This window comes from Emericellopsis cladophorae (assembly GCF_022114955.1).
Source record: "Emericellopsis cladophorae strain MUM 19.33 chromosome Unknown NODE_7_length_695568_cov_118_814649, whole genome shotgun sequence".
NCBI classification, from domain to species: Eukaryota; Fungi; Ascomycota; class Sordariomycetes; order Hypocreales; family Bionectriaceae; genus Emericellopsis; species Emericellopsis cladophorae.
In genome coordinates, this window is record NW_026250932.1 from 28,471 (window position 1) to 45,814 (window position 17,344).

At 58.5% G+C, this 17,344-nt stretch overlaps 6 protein-coding genes across 6 annotated transcripts; 4 read left to right on the top strand and 2 right to left on the bottom strand.

The window, feature by feature from the left end:
* Positions 1 to 867: 867 nt before the first annotated feature.
* J7T54_005489 (uncharacterized protein) lies at positions 868 to 2,820 on the bottom strand (the record flags this gene model as incomplete). The annotated part of the gene is made up of 4 exons (XM_051503913.1): positions 868 to 1,444; positions 1,527 to 1,951; positions 2,024 to 2,413; positions 2,497 to 2,820. 4 exons carry the CDS (start codon positions 2,818 to 2,820, stop codon positions 868 to 870), a joined length of 1,716 nt encoding a protein of 571 aa, XP_051364316.1.
* Positions 2,821 to 4,276: 1,456 nt separating this feature from the next.
* Positions 4,277 to 5,221, top strand: J7T54_005490 (putative gamma-glutamyl phosphate reductase; the record flags this gene model as incomplete). Its single annotated transcript, XM_051503914.1, has 1 exon — positions 4,277 to 5,221. One exon carries the CDS (start codon positions 4,277 to 4,279, stop codon positions 5,219 to 5,221), a length of 945 nt encoding a protein of 314 aa, XP_051364317.1.
* A 922-nt stretch (positions 5,222 to 6,143) lies between these two features.
* Positions 6,144 to 8,447, top strand: J7T54_005491 (Beta-galactosidase-like protein; the record flags this gene model as incomplete). The annotated part of the gene is made up of 6 exons (XM_051503915.1): positions 6,144 to 6,664; positions 6,715 to 6,893; positions 6,954 to 7,360; positions 7,413 to 7,736; positions 7,806 to 7,936; positions 7,997 to 8,447. The coding sequence occupies 6 exons, from the start codon at positions 6,144 to 6,146 to the stop codon at positions 8,445 to 8,447; spliced, it is 2,013 nt and encodes a 670-aa protein (XP_051364318.1).
* Positions 8,448 to 11,144: 2,697 nt separating this feature from the next.
* J7T54_005492 (uncharacterized protein) lies at positions 11,145 to 12,605 on the top strand (the record flags this gene model as incomplete). The annotated part of the gene is made up of 1 exon (XM_051503916.1): positions 11,145 to 12,605. The coding sequence occupies one exon, from the start codon at positions 11,145 to 11,147 to the stop codon at positions 12,603 to 12,605; it is 1,461 nt and encodes a 486-aa protein (XP_051364319.1).
* A 204-nt stretch (positions 12,606 to 12,809) lies between these two features.
* J7T54_005493 (uncharacterized protein) lies at positions 12,810 to 14,111 on the bottom strand (the record flags this gene model as incomplete). The annotated part of the gene is made up of 2 exons (XM_051503917.1): positions 12,810 to 13,227; positions 13,288 to 14,111. The coding sequence occupies 2 exons, from the start codon at positions 14,109 to 14,111 to the stop codon at positions 12,810 to 12,812; spliced, it is 1,242 nt and encodes a 413-aa protein (XP_051364320.1).
* A 1,741-nt stretch (positions 14,112 to 15,852) lies between these two features.
* J7T54_005494 (FAD dependent oxidoreductase) lies at positions 15,853 to 17,216 on the top strand (the record flags this gene model as incomplete). Its single annotated transcript, XM_051503918.1, has 2 exons — positions 15,853 to 16,898; positions 16,949 to 17,216. 2 exons carry the CDS (start codon positions 15,853 to 15,855, stop codon positions 17,214 to 17,216), a joined length of 1,314 nt encoding a protein of 437 aa, XP_051364321.1.
* Positions 17,217 to 17,344: the final 128 nt, after the last annotated feature.

The window sequence follows — 17,344 nt, forward strand, 5'->3', positions numbered from 1 at the left end:
GACCCGGGCCTGGCTCGTCTTCTGCCAATGGAAGCGCGACTTGACGGATGTGCCTGGCGGCCTCGTATGCTTGCAGTCCAAGCTTCACATTCCAGTGGCTTGAAACCCGGCCGCGTCTGGCTGCCAATTGGGGACTTGGTGACACGCAACCATCAGCTGAGAGATACGGACTTCTGAGCAGGAGGTTATGGCATGCGAAGGCCGGCTGCATCGCTAGAGGCGCCGCGCACGCGTTCCGCTGCTTCCCGCTCAGCTCAGCTCAGCACGGCATAGCACAGCATAGCACATGCAGAGTACGTAAGGGATGCTGTATGCGAAGATCAATCGATGCCCGTCTAGCCCGATGGCCGCTGTTTCGGGGCTCTTGGGTGCGCCATGCATGTGGTGGTGTGCGTGACAAAGGCGCGAGAGAGAAAGACGTGAAGCCGTCGCGCGACGTGGCTTTAGGAGAAGGACGTATTTGCTCGAGCCCAGCCTGCCCTACATAAGAGCCAAAACCATACCATAGGTGTGGGCCTGATCTTCTAATATCTGATAGTTACAGTCGAACGGTATACTAAAGCAAGACGCTTTTCATTCGATTCTCGCTACAAGTAACAACGCGATCTTCGGCGTGTTAGTCAATAGAACAACCAATACCACGATGTAGCAGCCAATATACCACACCATTAGGTGTGGGCCCTATCTTTTACCCAAGCAGAATCTAGATCTTGTACTCCGTACAGCCATGAACAACACGAGGGCTCATGGAGCCACTTGGGAGCATTGGACCCCTTGGGCTGAGCTCTGCCTCCGGAGTCCGGGCAAGTAGAGTACATGCGCACGCATGCTGAGCCGCCGCCGCAACCCCTGCATGTACCCAGCACCTCACCCAGCGCAGAACTGGCTCCTGCCCCTGATCCGCTCGCCGTATCGCCACAGGACGGCCGGCGCGAGCACGCAGATGAGGGCCGCGACGCCCGCCAGCAGCGCGTTGCCCCTCGCGATGCCCAGCGCGTCGTACAGGCCCGGCGCGAACAGCGGGAAGCCAAAGCCGGCCATGGTCCGGATAAAGGCCGCCGCGCCCGTCGCACTCGCCGCATACGTCTCGTACGCGTCGACGACGTACGTCTGCGCGCACTGAAAGGACAGGATCAGGCCCAGCGCGAAGAGGGCCGCCCCGATGTTGGGCACGATCCAGTGTGTCTGGTGGTGCGCCGCGAGGCCGTAGAGGAGCAGCCCGCCCGGGGCGATGATGGCCGTCGGGAACATGAGAGGCACGCGGAACTCGGGGCGGCCCGGGTGGTTGTGCTTGGCCTTGAGCGCGCGGTACACCCGGTCGATCAGGGGACCCGAGACCTGCAGCCCGACGACGAAGCCCACGCCGAGTGAGAGGTAGTTGAGGCTGGCGCGGCCGGGGGCCTGGCCATACTGCTGCTCCCAGACCATGGGGAACGAGGCGAGGCTGTGACAAGCAGGCCAGTCAGGTCAGCGCGGGCTCGTGTTGGACGGGGGGACGGGACACCAAGAAAGACAATCTGACTCACACCAGATACATCAGGCCGTACAGGTACGCCCGGTACAACCCCGTGAGCTGGATCGTCGGCTGCGTCGCCAGCATGATGAGCGGTCGCGCCAGGCTCTGGCCCAGGAGCCGCGCAAACGACCGGTCCGGACGGTCAAACTCGGTGTGCAGGTCCGGGTTGCCCGTCGCCCTGCGCAGCCGGCGCGCCTTGACGGCGAGGATCTTGGGGCGGTACGTCTCGGGCAGGAAGAGCAAGGCGAGGACCTGCACGAGCGCGTCGGCAATGGACACGGTCCAGAAGATCCAGCGCCACGATGCGTGCTGGACGAGGTAGCCGGCCGCCACAGGGCCGATGGCTGGGCCGAGAAAGGGGGCCAGGCTGTACACGGCGGTGGCGCGCCCGCGCTCCTCGGCCTTCCAGCAGTCGCTCAGCACGCCGCCGCCCAGCTGCGTTGATGGGGTCAGACTCGGCACGAGACCATGGCAAGACGAGGACAATTGTAGAGGAACTCAACGCACCGCTTGGGGGGCAGCACCGCCCAGACCACTGAGGAACCGAAAGGCGAGCATCTGCTGCTTGGTCGTGGCGAACCCGCAGACCGTGTTGAAGAGCAGGAACACCAGGTTGGCCGACTGCAGGACGACGACGCGGCCGTACATCTCCGACAGGGGCGCCAGGACAAAGGGCCCCACGGCATACGCCAGCAGGAAGATGGACATGAGGAGGTACGTCTCCAGGCCGGAGGACGTGTCGAGCTCGTCGGCCATGGTCGGCAGCGCGGGCGCAAGCATGGTCGACGCGATGGGGGAGATGAAGGTGAAGCACGACACGAGGAGGGTCGAGGACCACTTGCGCGACCGGGGCCAGTTGTGCGGGTTCATGGGGTCGTCGGGGCCCGTCCATGTGACCTGTGTGAGTGTCTGTCCGTCAGAAGGGTGGTGCTCTTGGTCGACGCCTGGCCTCTGCCTTCCCGGGGGACGGACTGCCTTACAAGATTAGGGTCCTCCAGCACGGCCGCCTGCGACGCCACGCTGGCGGACGACGAAACGGACGGCTCGTACGGCTGCCTTTGCTCGTGCCCGTACAGAGATTCCTCCGGCGTCTGCAGCAGCGAGTCCATGTCGAGCTCCCACGCCGATATCTGTCCGGTCCTCCGCATGCAAGTGTGATTGTGGCAGTCACTCGGTTGGGTCGCGTCTTTGGCCAGCCAGGGATACTTGTCCATGGTGTTCTCGTAGTCCGCGACCGGGTTCGACGTCCAGGATCGCCAGAGCGACGACTTGGACGTCATCCGCGACAGGGAGCGGGTGAGCATACTGAGGTGGAGTGAGCGAGCGACAGTGTGGGTGAGCGAGCGAGCGTGCTTAGCGAGCGTGCTTTGTTTGTTTGATGATCACCGCCATCCAAAGTCATGTCGCGTGCTCGGGTCAGACTTATGAACGAGCGACAGGGTCTGGTGCCACTGCCAGCAGCGACACCAGTCGCATCACCAATCCCAGAGGACCATCGCGAAGTGGGCGCAGCTATTGATTGCGGGTATGGTATCCACAGGACTGGCTGGGGCTTGGTCGATGTGCGCGAGAGGACTACGTAAGTACGATCTCGTCAGGTCAGTGGCTCATCCGCTGCTGCTCATGACTCCATCCACACCGCCATCGCCTTCACCTCGGGCTCGGGTGCCAGACAAGCCAGGGCTGACTGTTGCCCTGCCTTGATATCAAGATTCTGCCTCGCGATTCCTCTCTGTCGTCACAGAGAGAGGTGGCTGTGTGCGTCGCCTGGCACCTACGGCAACACGGCCTGGTGCCTGTCGCCAAACCACTCTCGGTATGGTGCGTGTGGGCAGTATGGGGATGGGGGGACTCGGATCAATTATTTATAGGCATCATGACGGCGTGGAACGAGCCGATTGGTCCTCAGGATCTGAAGCAGATCAGTGGCGGCCGGGTGTGTATAAGAATAGAATCAGCGCAGGCGGGACCAAGAGGAAGAAGAAGAAATACAGAAGAGGAGGAGGAGGAGGAGGCGGAGGAGGAGGCGGCCCCGCCCCCACTGGCCCGAGATCTAAGCTTAATTGGAACCTTAATCTGGGTGGCCGGATTGGTCACTTGGCGGACAGGGCCCAACATTTGATCGAATGGCGACGGATCATGGCACTTGACCAGCATCACAAGGCGTGGCTAAGCAGTGCTTGCGTCGTCATCGGGACTAGTGAAGCGGAGAGGGCATTGAATCGTCGCATCGACGACACAAACCGGTCCCCAAGTTAGCCAGGCCGTCAAGAGATCGGACACGCGATCTGTTGCTATTTCGGTCCGTAGCGTGGATGTAGCGAGCCCTCGCGCGGAGGTCAGCTCAGGAGGATAGCCGCATCGGTCCAAGACAGCTGGGCACGTTGGGCGTCGAGGCTTACGTAGTCCCTGATTGTCCGCGCCGGTCGACGAGCACTCATCGTTGTCGACAAAGGGAGGCGATGAGGTCAACCCGTAGGCGAAGAGCCGCTCCAGGCTGGCCGGGACAATATCTGGCACGATCAAGGTCTGTTCAAATCGACCGCCATTTGATCTTGAGCTTGAGCCCCAGCCTCAGCTTCACCGGGTATATAGGACGCCTGACGTCCCGCTCGTCCATGGTTGGTGTCACTCCAGCACTCCATCGCCTTCTCGCCCCCGTTCACTCGCTTCTCCAGTCAGTCGCTTTCCACGATCCGAACGCTCGCTAGCAACACTCGTTGAAAAGAAACAAAATTGAAAAACAACATCCATTCCACAATGCTCTACAGCATGGCTGCCACTGCACCCGTCCCTGAACCCAGCATGCGCGTCCTTGTCTGTCCCTCGGGCTTCAAGGGCAGCCTGCAGCCCGACACGGCCGCCGACTGCATCGAGGCCGGCATCCTGGCCGTGGAGCCCGACGCCAAGGTGCGCAAGGTGCCCCTCGTCGACGGCGGCGAGGGCTTCACGCGCGCCCTCGTCGCCAGCACAAACGGTACCCTCCACCCCACCCCTGTCATGGGCCCGGTCGGCGAGCCCATCCTGTCCTTCTTTGGCATGCTGGGACAGTCACAGGACGCGTTCACGACCACGCCCACGCCCAAGCCCAAGCCCAAGCCCAAAACGGCCGTCATCGAGATGGCAGCGGCGGCTGGCTTGAGTCTCGTGCCCGCGTCGTGCCGCAACCCCGGCGTCACCACCACGTTTGGCGTCGGCCAGCTCATCCTGGCCGCCCTGGGCGCCGGCGCCGAGCGCATCCTCATCGGGTGCGGCGACTCGGGCACGTGTGACGGCGGCGCAGGCATGCTCCAGGCGCTGGGGGCCCGCCTGCTCGACCGGGACGGCCTCCTCCGCCCTCGGTACGAGGTGGTGATGGAGTACATTGCCCTCGACGGGCTGTTTGACGACTGCGACCTCGTCCTGACGGCCGAGGGGGGGATCGACGACCAGACGCCCTGGGGCAAGATCCCCGGTGAGATTGCGCGCCGCGCCAAGAACCATGGCCTGCCTGTGATTGCCATTGCCGGCACCATTGGACCGGGCGCGCGGGTCAACTACGACGTGGGCATTGATGCGTTCACGTGCATCCTGCAGAGGCCCACGACGCTGGACGACGCGGTCACCGAGGCAGAGATGCTCACCAGAGAGAGCGCCGAGACGGTGATGCGCATCGTGGCAGTGGGGAGGATGCTCGGGCTGAGTGGGAGGTCGAATGTGCTGTGATGCCCGTTGACGAAGATGAAGATGATGATGATGATCTGATGATATTCACGTGGTCTGGACAGTATGAAGCGGTGCTTTCTTTGACTTACCCTATACTCTCCTGTTTGAGCCAACAGCCTTAGCAATGAAATTTCATGTTCGATTCCAAGGCTTGACAAAGGTCGCATCAAGAATGCTTTGCGTCGCACGGGCCATAGTAAGTGTATCCATGGCAATCATTGTGGCGCCAAAGGAGAAGTCGCCCCAAATGCAGATTGATGTGATCGACAGTGCTGAATGCAACCTCCCCCCGCCTCACTGTGTTGTATCCGACCAAGCAGTGCAAGCAGTGGCCCCCGAGAAAGGATGTCCAACTTCCCGCACGTTCATGTTGGCTGCAGGCCCTCGATGTCTGCCGCGAACGAATGAAGCGTACAACCAACGCAGCGTCGGATCGCACGCACACAGTCGAATCACTCCAACATTGCTACCCCAAGAGCTCGGTCGAGGCCAGCTGACACCGCCTCGAGGCCGACCCCAACTCGACCACATGACGAGAGCATGCGCAGACACTGTACTTCTGCGACGATCCTCGATCTCTGCGAAGCAACGGCTTCAGCGTCTGCGGATCCCGAACTGCGCAGCTCGAGTGGGGCATCTCAACTTGCAGCGAAGGCGATCCGTCATGGCAATTGGGTTTCCCAGCGGTGAATCGCGGTAGAGTTCATGTTGCTCGTGTTGATCTGCGATTTTAATGTCAAAGTATATAACCTCGCGACATCTCGCGACGCGTTCTGGGGCGTCGCTTCCCAGAGAAGTTGTTTGTCAACCCAGCTCGACCTGGCTTGTGTATTCTTCTGACCTGCTCCTGTTTTCACTATACACAACACCACACATCAGCCGCACGGCTCACCGTCATTCTCTTTGAAAAATATTGTTAACCATGCGCTCAGCTTGGCCGTCATCACTCGCAGTGGCTGCCCTCTGGGCTTCGCGCTTCGTCTTCGCGCGGATGCCTTACAAGGTCCAGACGCCGCCTCTCGACACCGACTGGACCTACACGGTCGGCACTGACCCATGGCCTGAGCATCCTCGACCTCAGCTCCGCCGCGAGGCCTGGCAGAGCCTCAATGGCCTCTGGACGTGGAGAGCTGCTGCCAGCCCTGACGATGTTGGCAGTCCCCCAAAAGCAGGCCCTCTTGACCGCGAGGTCATGGTGCCATCCTGTATTGAGAGTGGCCTCTCTGGTCTGCAGATTCTCAATGTCCGCGACATGTGGTACGAGACCACGTTCGACGTGCCCAGTGACTGGAAGGGCCAGCAAGTCCTGCTCAATTTCGAGGCCGTCGACTATGAGGCCACCGTCTTTGTCAATGGCGTTGAGAAGACGAGCCATGTTGGCGGGTATGCGCGATTCACCATCAATGTGACTGATATTGTCAAGTTTGGCGGCACCAACGACTTGTAAGTCTCAAGAGGACTCGAGTACGTGGCCTTGACTAAAGACCACGCAGGCTTGTCTTTGTGTCTGATCCGACTGACGCGATCGTGATCCCCGTTGGCAAGCAGACCCTAAACCCTAGCCATATCTTTTACCGCTCTTGCTCGGGCATCTGGCAGCAAGTGTGGATCGAGTCCGCCCCTGAAGATCACATCAGCCGTCTCGATGTCGCGGCTGACATGGATGGCCTGAGTATGACCTTTTCACGATCTGCAAAAAGCGAGAGCATGTGCTGATGTGTATCCTTCACAGTGACTGTCAACGTCCTGTCCTCTGTGCACAAGGGCGCCAAAGTCGAGGTCAAGGTGTTTGGTCAAAATGGCTCGGAGATTGCATCGCAGACCGGCTCAGCTGATGAGCAGTTCGCCTTCACTGTAGAGAACCCTGACCTGTGGTGGCCCGACTCTCCCACCCTGTACAACCTGACCGTGACCCTGGGCGACGACGAGGTCAACAGTTACACGGGCTTCCGCACAGTCTTCAAGGGCAAAGTTGAGGGTGTCATGCGACACCTACTCAATGGCGAGTTTGTCTTCCAATTCGGTACCCTCGACCAAGGATACTGGCCCGATGGCCTGCACACCCCGCCCAGCCGCGAGGCTATGGTGTACGATCTTCAGGTCCTCAAGAATTTCGGCATGAACATGCTCCGCAAGCACGTGAGTCCAGCTTTGCCCCTCGACACCACGTCGAGACTGACCATTGGCGTAGATCAAGATCGAGCCAGATTTGTTCTACGAGGCCTGCGACCGCATGGGCCTCCTCGTGATCCAGGACATGCCGGCCTTGTCGGCATCCAAAACCCCCAACGATGAGGAGCAGGCCGAGTTCCAACGTCAGCTCGAGTTGATGATCAACGAGCACAAGAGCTACCCATCCATCTACTCCTGGGTCATCTACAACGAGGGCTGGGGCCAGCGCCATTCGGACCCAGCTCCCGAGGGAGGTCTCACCGAGGTCATCCGAAAACTCGATCCCACGCGGCTCATCAATTCCATCAGCGGCTGGGACGACCATGGCTACGGTGATTACCATGTGAGCAGAGCAGAGCGGCGCAGGAGGCGTGGTCAGAGGTGCACGACAGGCTGACTGACATTTTGGTAGGACAACCACAACTACGCGCACCCGCAGTGTGGAACCCCATTCTACTCGCGGCCGAAAACACCCTATGACCCTGAGCGGATTGGTTTCCAGGGCGAGTACGGTGGTATCGGCCACAACGTGTCCATCGAGCAGTAAGTATCACACAACCAACACAAACAGCTGACCCGATGGCTAACTCGCTGTGCGTACAGCATGTGGAACGTCCAGGCCGCTATTAACACCATTCCCGAGACGTACGAGATCAACGAGGACCTCGCGTCCTACAGTTACCGCTCCATGGTGTTGTTCCGCGACCTTCGTGAGCAGACGGAGCGCTATGCCTGCAGCGGTGCCGTCTACACGCAGACGACGGACGTGGAGGGCGAGGTCAACGGACTCCTGACGTACGATCGTCGCTTCATGCGGCCGGATCTCGAGCAGTGGCAAGAGGATATCCAGAGCCTGTACGAGGCTGCCGTGTCGCGCGGCGGACGGCCTGTTGGCAGTGGTAAAGTCAAGAACTGGGTCTGTGTTCACTTGTGGAGAGGCTCATGTGTGATAGACGCTCCAATCGAACAAGCTGCGCTTCTGAGGCACAACACGATGCAGAGGCTGCAGGCTACACGACCGCGATCGTCGATGTCGAGCAAAATGACGTCGTAGGATGCGACTGTTGCGCCGGGGCTCACTCGAGTCTGGCGGAGACGACGGGTACCCGACGGCTAACTTGGCACCGAGTCGCAAATAAAGCACGCGGGCGTGCAGTACCCGAATGTATTTTGTTGTTTAGAGGTCCTAAGGCTGAAGATTGGCGCAAGGCTGCTGGAGTGGATGGATTTGGGGCGCGGGTACGGTACCTTGGGGGCTGGCGGGGCGCTGAAGAGCAGTGTTCTGAATATACCTCAATTGGCCTTGACTGAATTTGTCAAGCCTCAACTGATTTCGGTGAGAGGAAGATTTAATTATCATTAAGCTATACAAGAGTCGTAACCGTTCATAAGGAACTGAGCGCTAAGAACGCGGGCAGATTCAAGTCATCGCGAGCTTCAGAAGTAATCCAGGGCAGTTCACTTGTTAACCTTTCCCCACCCTTCGCACTTCAGGCTCGCGACTGCCTTTGTAACTACCGAGTAAGTATTGCACCATGGCAAGCAACTCCACCTACGAGATCTTGACCTGCAACGAGATATGAAATGGCGTCACGGATAGTTTCAGTCATCGGGCTATTGTCCTACGCCGCGATGGATAGTTCTTCTCAGCACGTGATCCCCAGCGTCAAGGGCCCATCGAGGGATCGACCAGAGTCAATTGCACCCCGAGCCGATTCCCGTTGCTCACTTTCGGGCACCTTTCACGGCGGACTGCACACTGGCGCCAGAAATGCGATGAGCAAGTCTACGTGAGGGAGACGCAGCTGAAAGACTACGGCATGCGTTCGTTAGCCGAGAACTTAAATTTTTATGAACCCTAGCTCTAGGAGATTCGTCTTTACGAGCTTCTACGGTTGAGACCGCATCCCAACATCGGTCTCTACCATGGGTGTATCGTCGAGCACAACCGCATACGAGGTCTCAGCCTTCGCCGTTATCAACGCACCCTCAAATATGTTGTGAAGGAGGAGGAGCCGAGTACGGGCCACTTGGAAGATATCAAACGGGCCATTGCGCATTTACATGGCTTGGGGCTTGTCCACGGCGATTTGAATCCCTCTAATATTATGGTAGCCCATAACAACCGCGCCGTGCTCATTGATTTCGACTATGCCGGCCGGCAGGCAAGCCGATGGAGCGGAAGGGGGAAACGTGGGCATGGTGTTCTGATGGATTCCCAGATACTACCGAACTAGAGCATGATCAAGCTGCGCTGAAGCGGTTAGAGCAGGATCTGCTGGGTGGAGGCAGCATTGGAGAAGAGAAATGATGAAAGGGGGCCTGGCGCATTCAGAAGTGAATCCTTTCACTGGGGACCGCCGACCATGTATCCATCGGTGAGGTTGATCAACGACTTGCGGTCAAAAAGCCATCAAGTGGGGGAGTCGTTGTGAACTTGTGAGTGAAGAATTGACAAATTGTGTCTGTACGGAGCCCAGAGGGTTGTCCAGCCGCTTCTTCATAGATTCCACGGCTCCGGTCCGACGATTGGACACCAGCCACACAAAGTCCCAATCAGGTTGCCCAGCGCCGCAAAGGGGCCAATCAATAGCTCGCGCTCTGTTCGACCCCTGAGCAGTGTGTGGAGGCGGAGGTGGCTGGTGGCGGCACAGACTGGAGCCTGGTGCTTCTAGCTTGCTCTATCAGTGCCACTTGGTGGAAACTTCACGCCAGCGACTGGAGCGACAGCCAGCCTCGAGCGGTCCTTTTGCAAGTTGACCACGCACCTCTCAACAGGTAATTAGGGAGGCCAATGTGAGTCAAGCCCAAAGACTAGTCTGCACAAGAACTATGCCCATTGTTTTCCATGGGTGCCAATTTGGCCCTCGCATCAATTGACGAGATCTATTCTACTCCGTAGTCCCCATGGACATTTGTTGACGAACAAACGGGGAAGTCGCCGAGGACATGAACCAGTGGGCACGCACCCCACGTCATGTTACAGTAGGCTACTTTCGGGCAAGCTTTCAACAGGCACAGGTGAGGCACAGCAAGCGATAACTGGAGGAGCTGCATAGTCCCTCTGTGAAATCCTGCACATCTCCAGTCTTTCAGGATGCATCCCTGCACAGCCTCCAGTCAGCCCAACAGCAAGCCCCGGGCGATGGAGCGCTCTGTCGCAGGCTCACAACGCCAGGCGTGAGACACTCGCTAAAATGCCACCGCCCCCGCGCCTGGTTTCAGCACAGCTCGCCTAACAGATCGCTTTGGCGAGCCCACGGCGGAGCGTTAGTGGTCTAGTGCTTCTCAACGCTAGCACGAATAGGCGGCAGGCGCGTCCCCCGCCCCTGCATGGACGGTCCCGCACAAGGCCCGCACAAAAAAGAAGACGGTAATTACGATTGTGCATGCGCGTCCAGGGATCAGTTCCAGCCGCTCCACCACCGGGCGCAAACTCATCTCCAGTCACTGTCAGCTGTCATCTCCCTTCTGATTACCTTTGCCTGTTTCCCAACCGGCCCGTCAGCCGGCTACAGTACCAACAGGCTCGATTTTTCTCCTGCTCGTCCCTTTTCCCATCCCATCTGCTAATTGTCGATTGCATGGCCTCGATCTCCAGGCATTGACTGTTTCTTGCGACCTGACCTGCCTGGAACCATCCCTCTTTTTCTCCTGAGGCTCGAATCCGACGACACAATCACAGGGCCGCACAGAAGCAGCGCAGCGCGCTTCGTCCCCTCGTTCCAACCTCGTCTCGGTACCCGGTTTGATGCACGGGACTCTCAAAGACCCTTTCGCCTATGATCGGGATCTCAATGGGGTCGACGAGCTCCTCTTTCTTGTCCCCGAGCCTGTCAACGCCAGCATGGTCGCTCTAAAGGACCATCCAGCAGCGCGCGTCCGTCGTTCAATATGGTCCTGGCTTCCGTTCACGTCTCAAAAGAAGCCATGGTACATGTACTCTCCGCCGTCCTACTACATCCAAGTCCCGCGACAGACCCCGAACAAGCGGTTTCGACGCGTCGCGTTGATCACGGGCCTTCTCGCCTTGCTCCTCATCAAACTCATGTTCACCCTCTCCCAGGACCGCCCCCACCATGCACCGTTCGAGACGCCTGCATCCGACTTGATCGTCCACGGTGAGCCGGTCAAGTTCCTGCCAGTGCCCCGATACCCACTGGCGCCCTTTCCCGAATCGCCAATGCACTCGTTGCTGGACGAGCAGAAGGCCCCGTCGCCCTGGCTCGTGACCGTCATCAGCCCGGCCACCGATGCGGCGCGTCGCATGCTCATACGCTCAACCTGGATGCATCTGTACCGCGACGTGCCCTTTGACGCGCGCTTCGTCATCTCGAACCCTGGTCCGCAATGGATGGAAAACATTCGCATTGAGAACCGAACCTTTGGCGACATGATTGTGCTCGACCACATCCCCGAGGACGACGTGACCGCCAACACCATCAAAACCATTGAGCTGTACAAGTGGCTCATTGCGCGGGGGCACCACTACGAATTCGTGTCCAAGATGGACACGGACCTGTGGTTCAACGCGCGGGGGTTCTGGGAGCGATACCTGACGCCTCTGCTCCGGGACGACGACGCGGGGCGACCGAGGGCGCTCGTCAAGCGCACCATCATCGGCGAGCTGTACTTTTCCAAGCGACACGACCTCGTCTTTCCGCACGGCGCCATGTACACGGCCACCTGGGACATGGTGGAGCTCCTGTCCAAGCTGCAGGACGAGCACAACGTGATCACCGGCGAGGACATGGCGGTGGCCATGCTCATGCTACGGGGCCGTGAGGTGGCCAACATGATCAACTTTAAGGGCACGGAAAAGTTCGACTACGAGGACGGCGACTCGAGAGGCGACGGGACGGCGTGGGCCCGCCGGCTGACGCATCCCAACGCGACGCGGCACGCCATCGCCGGCCAGGACGCGCTCGCCGTACACCAGCTCAAGGACGAGAAGCTGTTTCTCAAGGTGGCCGACTGCTTCGACGAGCGCGGGGTGAAGCAGGTCCCGACGTCGGGGCCCGAGCGGGAGCCCCCGTTCCGCGTGCGGTGGTGGGACCTGATGATGCGCTTCAAGCTGGTGGCGACGTGGAGTTCGCGATTTGACATGATACCCGACTCGTTGTGGAAGATGGACAACGGGAGCTGGATTTGTGATGATATTTGGCGTTTGGGCCGGTCTAGAACGGGATACCTAGAGGAACAGTCCATTTAAGCGAGCATTGTGTATACTGCTTTTTAATTTACACAGACTAATGTCTACTTCTGAACAAGGTGTGTTGAACAACCGCAAGTGTGTGCAATATTATGAGCATGTACAATATAGTAGTCAAAGATCGCTAAGCTCTGTATCAGTCTCGTCAAGGAAAGTAGATATCCATCATTAATCATCAAAACACATATAGCCCCCCCTGGTCCCTCAGAACGCAAGGGCCTCCTTGTTCGCGACCGGGCATTCTAGGGAACTGCACAACTTCATATCATTGTTGCTCGCGGTCGCGGACGAGGGGATCTGCTGGCGCGACGGCCAGATCTCGCGGCCGGCGTCCTGCTCGCGCTTGTGGTGGGCGACCATGTGCTCGCGGACAAGGCGCTGGAAGTAGAGAGGCCCCTTTTCCATGCGCGGGTGCATCTCGCCGTTGACAAAGACGCCCTTGTTGAGATTCTTTTGGGCGTTGGCGCAGAGGTACTTGTCCTCGGACATGATGCGCTTGTACATGGACGTGATGAGCTCAAAGTCCTCGTCGGTCGAGTTCTTGTTGCGGAAGACCTCGTAGCGCATGACCGAGTTGTTGGGCCCGCTGGGGACGAAGCGCTGGATCATGAAGAAGTGTGGTCTGGGTGGATGGTCAGCTTCTTGTCCATCAAGGTAGTACGATGGTAGAAGGAGGACTTACGTGACGTTCATGGAGGCGTTGGGGAAGTAGTAGGAGGCGGCCACCCGGAACCCCTTGGCAATCTGCTCGGGCGTCGGGTTGCCAAAGTGCTGAATGTGCGCCCCCTTTGTCTCAACGCCGTAGCTCTCGAGGTCGGCGATGGAGGGGATGTCCGGGTGGGATGTCTTGCAGTGGTAGCACTCGTTGTAGTTGTCGGCCAGGATCTTCCAGTTGTACTCGCCCTCCATCTCCCAAGTGTGGTCGAATTGGTAGTCGTCCCAGTTGTAAAAGTCGAAGCGCTCCTGGGTGTCGACGCCCTCGAGGTCGTCCTTCCAGGCCACCTCGGGCCGCGCGCCGCCGTCGAGGTTCACCCAGATGAAGCCCTTGTCGTCAATGTGCACGTGGATGGGGAGCAGGCTGTTCTGGGACTTGTCAAAGCCCTCGAGCTCCTGATAGCCGGGGGCCTTGGCGAGCTTGCCGTTCAGGCCGTACGACCAGCCGTGGTACTTGCACGAGAAGACGTGGTTGCGCCCCGAGTCGGCGGTGACAATGGGGAACGCTCTGTGGCGGCAGACGTTGTGGAAGGCGTTGATGTTGCCCTCCCGGTCACGGCAGATGATGAACTCGAAGCCGGCAATGTCATAACGCAGCCACTCGCCATTCTCCTGGAAACGGAGCTTGTGTGTTGTGAGGAGCCACTTCTTGCTAAAGATGGCTCGTCGTTCGAGCTCGTACATCTCCTGAGAGGTGTACCAAGGAGCGGGCAGGGCGCGCACTGGAGCATTGTCGTCTTGGGCGGCCGGTGCTGCCTTGCTTAGGCCAATGTAGCTGAATAATGAAGACATCTGGTATGGTTGATTGTGATTTCTAGTGATGGAAGACTGATTGGTAATGTGGTATAATAAAGAATTCAATCCAGGGGGAAGTGACACTTGGTGCGTATCTCTCTGCTTTGTACATGTAGATGAGTCTTATCTTCTAGAGCCCATAGACTCAAGTCTCTTTAATATCTCGTAGCCAGTCCTCTGATTGCCTCATCATCACTTGGACACCCTGTTTCGGTACACACCTCGTGGTGCGGTGATGTTGACAAGCCGTCGGTCACTGATATGGCGGCCACGGGGGCCGGTCACATGATCGGAGAAGCCAACCGCAGGCGCCGGACAATACCACGAAAGGCGTGCGTGGCGTTGATACGGGAGTGACACGGATAGATTGCGATGCACGCGCGATGTCGCCCCGGTAGGTCATTTGACGTGGGACCGGCAGTGCAGTCGGCGGACGCAGGGCCTGACACCGGTGATGGTGGGAGACCACTGGAGATATGTAGTATCGTCGCTTCCATCACGGGCCGTATCGCGACGTACGCGGACGAGACATGGAGTCAGTTAGCACAGGTACCGGTCGTATGACCTGGGTGAAGACTGTCTCCGGCGATATCCGTCAACCACTTCAATTGCTGCGGACTGAGGTCAGAGAGCCTGTCCCAATGACGATTCTCATGTCCCGAGATGCCATTGTGGCACAAAGGAAGATCGATTCCCAGAAATAGATCTGCATGTGGCAGCCACACATCCATCTCCCGCGATGGCAGACAAGCTTTCAAAGTTCCAGAATCCCGCTGTGGCGCGCCGCTTTAAGTTAGGCGCACTCCTGGATCTTGTCATGTTCTCCAATTCCGTGTCCCCAGATTCTGTCTGCTATCGGTCCATTGTGCGAGAAAGACAGGGAGGGCCCGGCATCCGCGAGTCCAGCTTCTGCTTCTAGCTTGCCTGGTCTTGATGCACGTACAAAGACCTGCATACTGATGTGCCACTGGTACGGAGAGCCCGGCTTTGATGGAGTCTCATGTACGGACCATCCATGCGGGGATATGTGATGCTTACGTATCAGCACTGTCATCAGAATAGGTACGTTGGACTGGACGGACTAGCAATCCGGGGATTGTGGAGTTGGTTGGCAACAGCCACGGCCACGGGAGAGGGACCGGCATGTCTAGACCTGAGCTCGGACACGCTGACGGCATGCATAGAGACCACGTTAGGATAGGCGATAGCATATGCTGCATTAGCGTAGATCACAGCTCGTGCGGAGAAGAGTCAGTCGCCGTTGCCGTGTCATGTTCCCGCGTCAACTTTCAAGTCTGGACTCTGGCGAGAAGCGCCCCCGTGCAACAGACAACCATGGGTTTCAGCCTTCGAGTTGATCCTGGCGTCTGCACTGCTGCCCATCTCCGATTAGAACCACACCCTGCAACTTATATCATGGAAGATAACCTGGCGTTGGGGGTCCTTTGGGAACACCAGATACCGCACGTGATCGGCGTCCACTATCGCAGCCGACATCGGCCCTCTTGAGCGCCCGCGTCTAATCAGATGCGCATCGATGTTCGATATCAGCAAGCCAAGTGGGCTTCAGTGGTTCGTTTGAGCGATCGTGCTGTAGCTGACGGGCGGGGTGTATCAACCACGCACTGCATGTTCAGTCCAAGTGATTCATATTGCTCACTCGACTCAAACTATAGACATCTCGGACACTCACCCTTTTCGCGTCACCCCTTGATCAATATCTGGCCGCACCCTCACAATGTCCCGCCCCAGATCATACCTCATAGTAGGCGCAGGCGTCTTCGGTGTCTCTACAGCATACCATCTCATCCAAAAGTATCCCGGCGCCAGCGTCACCTTGGTCGACCGCGACGCATTTGACGCAGACAGCCGCGTCGCCGCCTCGTGGGACTGGAACAAGGCCGTCAGGGCCGACTATGACGATATCGTCTACTGCCAGCTCGCGCTCGAGGCCCAAGACATCTTCAACAACGACCCCCTGTGGAAACCCTACTTCCACGAGACGGGCGTGTACTGGATGTGCCGCAGTGACTATGGCCGCAAGGTGATTGACAACTACAGAAAGCTGGGCCGCAAGGCGGCGCTGGAGGTTGTCTCGGTGGACGACGCGCGCAAGCTGTACGGAGGCCTCTTTGAGGACGCGGACTATACAGATGTGAAGGAGGTGCTCGTCAACAAGACCAGTGGCTGGGCGGCGGCTGGCGACTGCCTGCGTGCCGTGACCCGCAAGGCGATGGATCTGGGCGTCAAGTACGAGGTTGCCGATGTGGCAGGTCTTGAAATCGACGCGCAAAGCAACTGTCGCGGGATCACAACGTCCACAGGCAAAACACTGCGAGCCGACCACGTTGTCTTGAGCACGGGCGCATACACACCCAAGCTCCTGGAGCTGTGCGCCGCCAAGTCTGGGAGAGACAAGCTGTCCGCTGGTGACAGGATCGTCGCCGGTGGCATCACCACGGGTATGGCGAAGCTTGACGCGGAGTCTCTCAAGAGGTTCGCCGACATGCCAGTCGGGTTCCAGGGATACCCTGCGGACGTTGGACCTTTCCTGGGCTCTCTGCCGCCCACAAAGGACAGACAGCTCAAGTGGTGGGGATGGACCATCTTCAAGAATACGCAAGAGGTTCTCCCCGGTCGATATCTGTCCGCGCCTCCAGCAGAGCCCGACTATGCTCAGTGGAAAGTGTCTGGCCAGCTGAAGGAGGACATTAATCACGCCAACAGATCCTTTTATGGTAAAAGGGGCGCCAACTGGACCATGGAGAAACACCGCATCTGCTGGTAGGCCATCTCGCGCGAGCTTTCTGCAGCGAAAGACTGACAACTCCCAGGGACGCTTTCACAACGAGTGGTGACTTTATCATCTCGCCGCATCCAGCAGCCAAAGGGCTGTATGTCGCGACCTGTGGCTCATTCCACGGTTTCAAGTTCTTCCCGGTGCTGGGCAAGTATGTCGTCCAGATGCTCGAGGAGGCGCTCTCCCCTGAGCTGGCTGGGCGGTGGGCATGGGATAGGGAGAGGCCTGACCCAAAGTACAATCCAGAGTGGCCACGCGCGGAGATGGAGGACCTCCGCGACCCGATACAGGCCAAGCTGTAGTAGTTGTTTGGGACGCCATTTACTCGTCCGGTATAGAACATGTGAAGTAAGTAATACATGAGAGCTTGTAGTGCTCCATATGACGTTTCGTGGCGAGCGACCTTGGATGTGTACGTATGATGCATGCG